The 12798-nt window shown below is 43.9% G+C and overlaps 1 protein-coding gene across 3 annotated transcripts in view; it reads left to right on the plus strand.

Moving 5' to 3' along the window:
• Nucleotides 1-12798, plus strand: part of gpc3 (glypican 3) — a 149107-nt gene extending 136309 nt beyond the window's left edge. For all 3 annotated transcript variants that reach the window (XM_049585568.1, XM_049585570.1, XM_049585569.1), the window contains exon 8: nucleotides 10564-12798. In XM_049585568.1, coding sequence (XP_049441525.1) covers nucleotides 10564-10739 — 176 coding nt within the window. In that variant the 3' untranslated portion in view covers nucleotides 10740-12798. The remainder of the gene's footprint in view (nucleotides 1-10563) is intronic.

A 12798-nucleotide genomic window follows, 5' to 3' on the forward strand; every position in this document is an offset into this window, starting at 1 on the left:
TGGCTAGTCATCCTGTTTAATTTGTCTTCTGATTAAATCTGAACCGTTGAAACAAGTTGTAGGAAGCCTCTGCAAGTAATTGGTTGCTGGCAGACACTCTGTGCTGCAATAAAATGGTTAATCAGCAGTGCCGTGCACTGTAGAGCCGATGCACTGCTGGTTCTGCCGGCCTGAATAGAATATAATGTCTATAGCCTTACTGTTGTGTACAGCATTTATAGACTGAACTGAGTAGTGATGTGCGCCTCAACCCGTAACCCACAGGAGCCGCAAATGGACCTGCGGGTCGGGCAGCAGTGATCGTCTGTTAAATCGGTCTGTAAATGACATTTTGACATTATTGTGCTATTACTGTCATGGCATCCGAAGGTACTGATGCGTTGAGCAGGTGACAGTCCGCGGTCGTTTTCAAAACACACGTGTGTCACACACTCCAAAAGAAACTTGTTGAAACTCTAAACAATAATTTATTGTACAAAACGGGGGAAACAAACGTTTACAAAAACGGTTCCATAATTCATATTAAATTCAAAAGATAACGAAAAAACAGCTACAAGTGAGAGGGAATAGTGATAAAGTGGTAAAACTTGGCATTGATCCACAGCCTCAGACGGATGCGCTCAAGCCTGCCGTGCACACAAGCTCCGTTGGTAGGATATGCTATATTTTCACATTTTTAACAATGCAATTTAAAAGTTTTAATTTTTATTGATAACCTACATTTACCAACAACAAAAAGACTACATTTAGCACCAAAAAATATGTAAAAAAAAAAAAAATTAATTAATTAATTAATTAATTAATTAATTAAAAAAAATGTAAATAAAAAAAAAAAGAATATCGAATACCAGATTTTCATAACGAATACCTACCCATAGAAACCAATATTCCAATATCCGAATATTTGGGTACATCCCTACTACTAGGATGCAGTAGACGAACAGAGGCCAATTCAAGAGGCAGCTATAATGGAAGGGGCTAGTCAAGAAATAATATTAATAATATTTAGACTAAAGGGTTATGTTACCGATAAAGGCAGAAAAAAGAGAACTGCAGCATGCAAGATTTACAGCTAAAAATATCAGCGACACAACCACCACAACATCCAGCTTCATCCATCACTACAAAAACCACAATGAAAGGTACCAGAATGTGTCTTATTAGCTTATTGAATCATCAGAATTTCATACGTCTTGACTTGTGACTTGCTTGACCTTAAGCAAAGACTTGACTTTTCTTGCTTGACTTATAGCAGGGAACTCGACTTGACTTCCATGATTCTTACCGCAATGACTTGGGACTTGCTTGAGACTTGATGGTTAGGACTGGAGACTGTGACTTACTCTTACTTCTGGTTTGAGGCCTACCTCTGTCAGGACTATAATCTACCAAAATATATAGAATAAATGGGAAGACTATTGAGTCCATTTTTCATCTGAAATGCTGATAGATCTATGTTGTTACACCTCTGTGCCAGAGGGCAGCCTCACAGAGATGCCAGCGTTGTTATGAACTCTTAATTTCGTCATTTTTAGACAACTGAAATAACCAGCTAGAAGCATAAATTAGCAATCAAAACTATTGAACTGCCTCCAACACTGACTGTGGTTGTGATAACATATTCTGATTTTACCAGATATGTTTTTGCAACTCAAGCCTGGCTATGCAACAGCATAATTATGATTTTTTTTTTTTTTTTCAGAGAAAAGAAAATGATTCAGATGAAAGAACAGATGTTGTTGCTCAGTTTCAGGCGTTCTGCAAATCAAAATCATTCATTCCAAAAAGAGAACTGGAAAAAATGCCGACTGCTCTCATCTTTGGCTGACAAAATGATCATTCTTAAGCCAACTAAAATCTGCTCATCTTTTAAGATGATTAATGATAAAGGGATGACCCATTTCCAAAATGAAGATATAATATTTCTGGAAAAGTCTTTAAATTGATGAAGGTATGAAAGCTGCGGGGTAGAGGAGGTGTTGAAAGGTGGACGGGTGGTGTTAGCGGAGGGCCTGATAATGTGTAACACACTGGAAGTGTTCTGATCCAGTGTTCTCTACCTCCGTCCCTCCTTGAGCTTATAAACAACCTCTGTAAATTCAGCCAATCCTCCTGCTTCCCCACCTCCTCCACGCCCCTCACAAAAATAATGAAGCTTGCCACCATCTGTGTAAACAGGCTTGGCCAGTGTGAGCTGCAGTCTCTCCCTCTAGTTCTTACTGGAGCCAGCCACAAGGCCCTGTGTGTCCCCAGTTGTGAGGCTGAGTGTGGTGGCAGTGGAGGGGAAGATGGGAGAGGAGAGGGGAAAAAAGGGAGGAGAGGAACATGGGGATGAAGTTACCCTCTTATTGGGCCCTTGTTGGTCTTCCGCCATGGAGCTTTTTCAAATCAATCCGGGGATAAAACCCTTAAGATTAGCCAGAAGGCAGGAAGAAGAGCCCTGGTTTTAATTTCTGTGGATACAAGCGCACAGAGCCGACTGAGTTCTCATCATCTACACGAGTAGGGGGGGCCCACCAGCGTTTGATTCATTTTGTAGGCCTATGCATTTTTCTGTGTTTGTGTGTGCCTCACGGAAAAGCGTTTGTTTGCTCAAGAGCTTTATTTACATTCACAGGCACTTTTTGGACACACTAAATTGATTCCAGGCCCGTTCCTGGGTCATGTCCATCAGCTCAGCCACAGTCCACAAACACTCTGCACACAGCGGGGCCATTCTCGAGGCCCGCTGCTCGCCGCCGCAGTGACACACAGCAGCCATTTTGCGGGAATGTCTTAAAAGCCTGGTTGAGGGTTTGGGTGGTTTGCATTTTACATGTTAACCCTCTACTTTCACCTGCGTCCCCGAAAACTTTCCCTCAGTCTGTCTTTCTCTCCCCGTAGCCTACTACTTTCCAGCCCATTCTCGAAAGTAACTCAACAAAGCAGTGAACATTGCAGGAGCACTGCTGTTGATAGACTGAGCTGCTGGAGGAAACCGCAGGCTAACCACTAAAAAGGGCTCAGATAGATAGTGAAAGTGCTCAACAGGAGCTCTAAGTGTACAGTCAGACCGGCCAAATTGTCACTCTTGGCTGTATTTCTAGTCTGCCTCTCTATGACAGGAATGCAGGGAGAATTCTGCATGTTTGTTGGCAGGGACATTTGCACAACAAACAGACGTCTCAATCTGCCAGCCACATTTTCTTCACTGGACTGACTGCTGGACACAGGAGGAGAATGTAAACAGATCTGTGTGGGATGTCAGTTTCCTCATTATTACAAGATAAAGATAGTATCCAAGGAATGTGTTCCTCAGAGGCTCCCTGACCAGGACGTCCCCCAGGCCAAACTCAAACGCTGACCCACCGGTCATCAGCTTGGATCCATACACAATCACTCCGGCCTCTCTCTCTCTATCTCTCTCACACTGATAAGAACCACCATTGTTTCATTTCTCCAGAAACACCCCGTAACCGGCGCTCCCTGCCAACCCCTGACCCTCCGTCAGCACCGACCTCCGAGCCGCCGGAGGTTACAGGCCTTCTCTGTACGCAGCAGAGCTCCCCACCCTGAACGAGCCCCTTGCCCTCAGCACAGAATCAACTCTTTGTATGTTTGATTTGTTATGGTTTTTACCCCTCTCACTTGCTCACACACTTTTCCACCCTCACAGTGTCAGCGCTACGAGGAATTCTCGCTCAAAATTTATGTTTCTGTTTCAAGCTTTTATTTCTCTTCAAGCTCCTTCTCTTTCTCCTTCCTACAATCATATTAGCTGTTACTGGAAGTGGAGACTATAAATACTTCAGAGTAAATCTAATTTGGAGAGCGCAGGGGGAGGCCAATGGGTGCAGCATGCAGGTCACCCCCTCACTGACACCACTTCTCTTCACTGGCCATGTTAATTAATAGGTGTTGACTTGTGTTTGTCCCACAAAGCCACAATTTAGAAAGTGTCTGAGAAGGTTGGTTTCCCCCTTTTGACAGCTGGGTGTATTCCTTTGTTATCAGAGCGAACCCACACATTGAGTATTCAGTTTGGAGTTTCTTAGATTGCGCCTCACCACACCATTTGTTTCCTGTCTTTTCCCTCTTCGATCCTCTCATTCCTTTTCCTGTTTTGATAAACTTCCTTTAGTCTTCCAAACCCATTTAATAATGTCTGATTTCACCTTTCCTTTTAAACATTTTAGAGCTCCATTATGTCTGTTTGTGTCCTCTGTCCTCCTTGGCATCGCGTCTCCTCGCCTTACTCTCTTGCCCTCTGTGTGGGAGGGTCCCTCAGCCTAGAATAACAGTGAGTGTTGTGGAGGTTGGGAAGCCAGAGCTGCTCAGAGAGCGGTGCTGTTGCAAAGGCCCGGGGCAGGGCCTCCTCTGGGCGTCCCGTTTGTCTTGGCCCGACATTCCCAGCCTCTCCGAGCGCCCCTGTGGTCGGCCTGTGGGTGTGGAGGCAGACGGTCACATTCCCGCCAGCCCATGGACAGAAGCATCCTGCGCCGCTCCCTCTCGGCTCTCAATCTCTTTGGACAAACACTGGCCAAGTCGCAAAAGTTACAGAATGTGACCAACAAGCCAATAATGGCAGGTCAGCTCCATATGTGATACCCCCTACAAGATAAGACTCAATCAATCAATCCAACAACTCCTATCATGTTTTTACAGAACCATTGTCTTCTTCGCAGCTGTAAGGGCGGCTCTTGATAAAGGATTGCTCACACACACACACATATACATGCCAGCCCCTCAATTTCTAAATTTGCTGAGTGTAATATTTAGGGAATAGTTTGCTCTGCTGAGATGAGACTAATGATAAAATATTTGCTTTCCCTCGAATACCGTAATATCTTTTAAGCTGTCGAATCTTTAAAACCTAGATCAAATTTGAACAGCTTAGGTGTGTTATGTGCACACATCATCTGCCAATATAGCGGCAATCTAAACCATCTCTGCCGTTTCATAAGAAGCACCTGTGTTTGGAGACTTAACATTCCACATACTTATCTGACCAAAAAAAGGCCTTTGTGCATAGCACACATGTACTGAATAAACTGTACTGGACCATGAAGGTACACACTCGCCAGAGGGGTTATAATAATGTGTCAACTGGCTACTGATGTGCACCTATGCCTAAAAGTCGTTCAGCTGCATTGAAGAAACGTGTTTGCGGAAACTGCGAGACAGCACAAATGGAGCGTTTCCTGGGCTTTTCTGTATCATGTAATCATCACCTGTAGCTGTGCTGGAAAATGTGGCTTTCCACTCACTGTTGCAATTTCTCTACATAGTTTGCTTGTTGTGACAACTGCAAACTGTAAATGACAAGCCTCAGGCACCGAGGACTGCTGAAAAACAAAACTCCAGACTCTCTCCCCCCTCCCTTTTCCCCCTGCTGTCCTCTGCACACACACACATGTATGCATGCATGCACACACTCCAGCCACTGTTTGACCTGTTAGAGGGATCCAAACAAACATCCGCTACCCCCGAAAACCACAGTCTGGATTTATCCGTCTGTTCTCCTGAGGAATGGTCGCTAAAGAAAACATAAAGTAAAAGCCTGGATGCGTCCCCCGGCTGTTGACTCGTATGTGACTGACCTACCTGCTCATTCTTAGTCCGGAGCCTTAGTGTAACCAATCAATGGGTGGACTGTTGACCTCTCCCCTGGGTCGTAACTCGAGCTCATAAGGCCACAATAAAGCTAGCAAGGGGTACGCTAGCAAGGTGGCTTCCTTTGAGGAGTGATAGTCTCAAAATGGAAGGTTCAAATGGGCGAGAGGGAGGATGGCTCGGCTCCGCTGAAAGCCACAAGGGCCCACACTGGTCACATTAATCACAGGCGGGATAGTGGCTCTATTTTTAGCTGGGAGTTATCCATCTATGTGCCTAATTGTCCCAGCCTGTGTCCACTGTCCTGGCTCCTCCTTAAAAGGCCCCGAAAGGAAAAAGAAAAAGAAGCTACTTCTGTCTGTTTTCCTCTCTTTCACTCTCACTCTGTCTGTACTTTGCTACACAAGGCACAGGTGTTCATCACTAATGATACCAGGATATTATTAGTCCCAGGCCTGTGTCGGAGTGTAGGGGATCTAAGTTTGCATAGTGTTCAGTCCCTGTTGGGTGTTTTTTAAAGCCTGCAGAACAAGGCCCCTCTGTGGTGCTGCTCATGTCGAAGTGTTTAAACTAGCGAGAGAGACCCTCTCCCTCCCCCGGTTTGAGGGGGGTTTTTTTTCACAGCCCAAGACTTTTTTTTTTTTTCACTCACATTATTATCGCTGTAAAGCACACCAACACAATGCTCTCCCACTTAGTCTCCCGCTTTTTCACAAACACGCACACACACAGGGACGGGCGCATACACCCCACTCAATCATCGGCACACAAACACACAAATGCAGACGCGCATGCCCCCTCCTCCGCCCTCCCTCTTATCCACAGTGTATATAAAAGCTGTATCGAATTGCACCTTGAGCTTAATTGGCTCGGCACTACAGTGCGCCGCTGTCGACAGTGACAAATCGTTCTTTCAGAGCCCCGAAGAATGTCTGCCCACTGCCATGTCAGAGGACACAGGAGGGGAAAAAAGTTAATTGTCCCCTGGCCGCTGTTCAAATGATGTCGTAACGGCAAAGAAATTCATAGGAGATGCCGTTTGGAGCTTTATTTATTTGCCTCCTTCCTCTGTTTAAGATGGTGCCTGGCAGCATAGGGGCCTGTGGGCACCAGGGATTCAGGAGGAAGGGCCCCATTCTCTGTGTTTCTACTCAAGGAAAGCAAGCCAAAGCTTTAGTGGGACTGTTCCCTCTGATCACACACTGCCTCAGATCTGCCACTTCCTCCCAATGGATCACTCCCACTAGGGAGAGAAGCACAGAGATCAGATGAAACAGCTAATTCAGTTTAGAGCTATCTGTTATTTTAGGAGCTCAAATGTGACAGTGTGCATGTGAGAGAAAGACAGTGTATTTGCACACTGCCACCGAGACTGTGTGAGGGAGAGGTATGTCAGAAATGCACCAGTGTGTGTGTGTGTTTGTGTGCTCTCCATCTGGCTTGACAGGGGACAGCTCGTCTCATAGTTGGCGTTCCTGCCCATAGAGCTGCTTTATTACTGATATCCTCCTGCCCTCTCTCATAACTCAGCCTTCTTATTTCAGTCTCCCTCGCAGCTTTCTGCCAGACAAAGCAGCACTGAATGTGTCACACACACACACACACACACACACACACACACACAAGGAGGAAGAGCTCTGTTCAGCGTCAGTAGGAGAACAGCTGTGGATGCAGAGCAGGAAGACAGCAGTAAGTCTGAGCAGAGCAGCAGGTGACTATGAAGTCACTGCAGTGTACAGAGCAGATGGAGAAGAAGGGAGAGAAACAGTGAAGTACAGGAGTGACTGAAGAGTAGTGCGTGATTCAAAGAGTTGTTCACTTTTTAAAAACTTTAATTCATCTAATCGAGGCTTATCGTCAAAGTGAAAAACACTGACACCCAGTCAACCACAGTCTACTGTGGACTGAACAACCTCATGGCTGCAAATGACTTAAGCACCTTGCTTCAGGGCATCTTTACAGTAGTTATATAAGGAGAGGTGAAAGTTAAGGATGATAGCCTGGTTGCAGTGGACCATATAACCCACAGAGCAGGAGCCCGCAACAGTGTAATTTTCTCCACACTGTCCCTGAAGTCATTTAAGTATTTTCTCTCAGTCCCACAGAACCTCACCGCAGTCATGCAACCCCGTGTTTGATTAACGACACCGTGAAAACAAAAGTGTTATCCACAAAAATAACTAATAGCTACACGTGGGAGGGATTGAATTCAATGTCTCCTGACAGTGTTACTGCAGGACTTTGGACACTGTCTTAAGCCAACTTCTCTGCATACAGCGAGTTTTTGTTCTTTGTATGAGGGGATTTTAAACATCTGTAAGGGTTATATTCAATCTGAGTATCGCCAGAATAAATTTTGCCATGGTATGTTTTGCCAACCACGGACATGTTACATTTTTACATTTCATATGTAGGGAATATGTTGACACCCTACGTTTCTTCATGTTTCAATTTTCAATTTTATGTTGTGACAACTCTGGGTAATGTGGTTGGTTTTAGGACAAAAGCCACTAGGTTAAAATTAGGAAAACATCAAGTTTTGGCTTAAGAAAAATATTCCACTGCTGGACATTTGAAAAATTTGTGCAACATGATCATAGAAAACAGAGGAAAAAGACCATTTGCCTTTGCTCAAGAGGTAGAAAACTTTCCACTACCAGAATGCACTGCACCGCAGTGGACCAATTAATGCTCCCGCTGGTACCTGACGTAATGCAAATTGTCTGCTTAACACAATGACGGCCAGCTGGTAACGAATGATCTAGTATCATGTAATTAAGTAAGCTGAAATATGCTTCTGAAAACATTTGAGCTGAGAAATAGGCGGTCCACTAACAATCTTGTTTTATATTTGTTCAAGACTGCCTAGCTTTAGCGTTTGTTCAGAGTCTGAGTTTGAGAGAGAGATGAGGGCAGGTCTGTCTCTTGATCCAGTTCTATACTCTTTAGCCCCTTTCCACCGAGCAGTATGATACAGTTCAGTTCAGTTCGGTACACTTTTTTCCATTTCCACTGCGGAAAGTTGTGGTACCAATGGAACCGTTCCGTACCTTCCCATTTTTGGTCCCCCCTCTGTTGGGGTACCTAGCACACAGATCTGGTACTAAAAGGTGGAGCTGTGAACACTGCAGTCCGTTGGTTGGTCAATAGCGGACGGTCACTCTGCTCAGGGCTGAGTTGTGGCTGGTTTTGAAGCTCCACTGTTCATACTGTGGAGAATTTTATTGGTTAACTGTTACTATAAAAAAGAAAGTATGTTTTGCTGCCTCTCACAGCAGCTGGAGTCGGAGAAAAAATAACTTAATTCACTGGGCGACTTTTAAGGTGGAACATTAACTTGTAATGTGACTCATTGTGTGATCTAGCAGAATTTGATTGGCAGGGGAGCAGTGAGTGGTTATATGGGGAGCAGTTTACCACAGTTCATCTTCACATACTACCCAGACTCTTATGACACAAAGCTGGTTGAAAATTGGCAAGGTATCACTTTAAAATACCCGACACTCAAACGTGACTGGAAATGTCACTGGTCCCGAAAAAGTGGTCTGCAGCTTGGCAGCTGTCTCGCTTAGCTCTTACGCCATTCAACATCCCCTCCTCCTCCTAAAGAGAAACTCAGTTCATGAACATGTACTCTGAACTACGTCACATATGAAATGTACAAATGTAACATAGCTGTGGTTTGTAGAAACATTATATTTTTATGCCAGTGGCTCTCAAACTTTTTCTGTCATGCCCTCCTACAGAAGCCGAAAAAAGTTGATTCCCACCAACCCCACAATTTTTTTTTATCAATCATGAACAATAACTGGGGAATCAAGTTATAAAAAAAGCCTCAATTTTGAATGTTAGTGAAATTAAGGTCAGCGTGACAGCATCAGCATTGTTTTCCCCATATAAATCTTACTTATTCACCTTTGTTTCACTCCATATTTTTCCTCTGGTCATCCACGCCCCACCTGCAGGGGCAGAACCACTGTACAGGGCCGCCAGAATGAAATCACCAGATTCACCTCAGAGGCTAAGTCATTTTATCATGTTTCCCCCTGTTTCCAGTCCTCATGTTCCATCGTTAATGCAGATTAGAGAGGTAGTTATCTTCTCATCTAACTCTTGGCAAGACAGCGAATAAGCGTAAAATGTCAAACTATTTCCTTTAAAATGCAGAACAGTTTAAACCATTACAGGATTCCCATCAGGGCTGCAAAGATACAAACAAAAGGCATGAGCTAGCTTGTCACATTTGGAAATCACAGTGCCTGTGGCTGCTATTATTGGTCACAAGATCCTGGAGTATCTCCCTCTGTAGGACTATTAATTCCTCCCCGGTGCCTACAACACTCTGTACTCACAGTGATCTGCCAAATCAGAAACCAGGCCTCATCATTCCCTTTCCCCACTTCAAATTTCCAAACTGCTTCAGGGATTCAAAGAGGCAACGTCCTGTCACGAACTGTAAATATCTCTTACATGTACAAACCTAAGCACCAGAGCTTATGGGCCTTGTATATTTTGGGGACTAATTTAATAAAACAATTTGAATTTTTGAAACAATGGAGTTATACTATAGACACGCATCAGTCAAAATGTGTGTTTCAGATTCAGAGACATGACCTCATCCAGCCTCTGTGGGTTTTATTTTTATTTTTTTGTTTTCAGCATCTCCCCACTTAAATCCACATTTCAACACACACTCTCAGTGAAATATGCGTCTGTGTGATTCAGCATGTGTCTACAACAATAACATGCGGCATCTGGTTCTATGCGGAGCTTGCATTTCTCGTTCTCCCGATGTAACGCTGTTTTTACAGCTGTGTAAGACATCATGCAAAAAAGAGGGCAGCCGTACCACATGTGTTTTTCAGATTCTGCGACAGTGTTTGTTCTAATTGTCTCCATGCTTTTTCCTGCCTCTCCTCATATTTTTCATTCCTCGTCTCCCCCCGCTATCTCTGTCTGTCTCCCTCTCAGACCTGGCTGACAACCTTGCGATGGACGACTTCACCTTCCAGGAGCAGCTGCTGACCCCTCGCTTAGCCACAGCCGGGGTCGGAGGCGTCTCCTCACCTGCGGCGCCTCTGTGGAGGAGTTACCTGGTCCTGATGCTTCCTGTGACGCTTTCCCTGCTAATGCTTTGTCACCACTGACCAGTGCACTCTCACACTCCCATCATCTTTTCCTCTAGGAATTCAAACTGTGGGACAGGACATCTTTTTGTAAAGTTCTGGTTCCCGATGTAAAGTTCTGTGGCTCAGCAGAGGAAGCATGAACAACAAGTAATGCTACATGTCTTTTTATGTCTCAGCAAGAACCTGTTTTGTTTATTCAACATCGCTGGATATACTCAACATATCTATTAAAGCACACCAGATAAACCCATGGCACCGTGTAAATAAACTTGCCCTCTGGTTCACTCCCACTGTGGTTACAACAACTTGTCTGCCCTCTTGCCTCTCGTCCCCTCTGCTCTCACACTGACTTCTGTATAATAACAAAGTGATGGGTGCCCTCATCATGACACAGCTTTGTTATGGACCTGCAAGTGAAGAGCTACTTGGAGAGCAAACACACAACAGACCTTTGTAAAAATGCTCCCAGTCTGCAACACATTATTGCCCAAAGAAACAAGTTGGAAGAAGAAGAAAACTTTTGATACTCTCTTCCATGGTGGTGAATGATCTCCTGCCAGGACTGGGCTTCAGCTGGTGAGTTGTTGTGAAGTCCTTATCCCCAGAGGCTGAGGTTAAACCTTTATTTAAACATGCACTGTACCTTAACAAGCTCTGTTACTACTTAAATCTCCCTGTTTCTCTCATCGTTCGTGTCCTAGTGATAGCTAAATTATTTCAGACTCAAGAGTTCACACTCCCACCGTCAGTGTTTGCTTTATTTTGTAACGCTGCTGATTTTTTTTAAAACAGTAACAGCCCTATAATAATAAAAAAAAAAAGATTCAAGGGCTATCATGAGAGTCTAAACCTACAAATCAGCCTAAAACTGTACAGATGTGTGTTTCTCTGTGTTGGTGCCATGTTTACAAAACAATTATTTGAAATATTGGCACAAGGATATGTGATTTGTGGACTGAATTATTGGCTGAACTGTGAAGCATTGCTGCAATTTTCTGGTTTATTCTTTAGCACTGTGGGTAAAGCGAGGACTAATGTCAAGTATAAATATGTGTAAAAATATGTGTAAATTACTTTTGTAATGTTGGTTTGCATCGAGCTCATACACGCTCAAAGTCTGGCCTAGTTTGTAATTAATTATTTGTTATTTTATGCTTTGTTTAAACCAGAAGTCAGATCATTTTTATTGTTTGTTTGGTGTGGTTTTTGCGGTGAAAACTGGAGCTCCCTTGTTTAGACTGGAGAAGTTGCGATGGATGTTTAGACAGACACTAATTAAAAGCTGAAAGTGTATCTGCTGCTGCCACCCAGCTGACTTCACAGCTGTGAGTGTAGACTGTACTCACACCAGACTATCCATCCATCCACCCTTAGCTATACAAGTTTGTCCTTGAGGATTGCGGGGGTCTGGAGCCAATCCCAGTTGACATTGGGCGAGAGTGCTGGACAGGTCGTTAGTCAGTCACAGGGCTGACACACAGCACAAAGCACAGGTGTAGCTGATAACAGTAACCATGGCTCTGTTCCATTCAGGTGTGCCAGTAAGTCATGTCAGTGAGCCACCACGCAGAGTACCAGGGGCCTGACGCTGGAGCACAAACAGAATACAGCCCTAATTAATGTTATTAGTCACACCTGTTTTGTCAGGCCAACGTCAGGCCTGTGATTAGAGGTTAATAAAAATGAATTCCCGGGAACATGTTGCTTCTTTCAGTTAAATGTTGATGTATAAGTCCAATGTATAATAAACCAAACATGTTTTACTGTTTTCTTACCATGTACTCATACAGTGATTATGAAAATGTGTACTATTCTGCAGACTTGCTTTTGTCATAAATACAGTTGTAAAAATTATCATTGCAAACGTATTTCTCATATTTTAATTTATAAGTATGACACTTTAAGGGAGATATCCAGCCGAACAGCACATCAAATTTATAGAGCAACTCCACATTGAAGGTCTGGTGTGTAGAATTTAAGGGCGACATGTTGGCAGAAATGGTATAAAATAATAATTAATATGTTGTCATTAGTGTATAATCAACCTAAAAATACGAATCATTGTGTTTTCGTTACC

Source organism: Epinephelus fuscoguttatus, linkage group LG9, assembly GCF_011397635.1.
Source record: "Epinephelus fuscoguttatus linkage group LG9, E.fuscoguttatus.final_Chr_v1".
Taxonomy (NCBI): Eukaryota; Metazoa; Chordata; class Actinopteri; order Perciformes; family Serranidae; genus Epinephelus; species Epinephelus fuscoguttatus.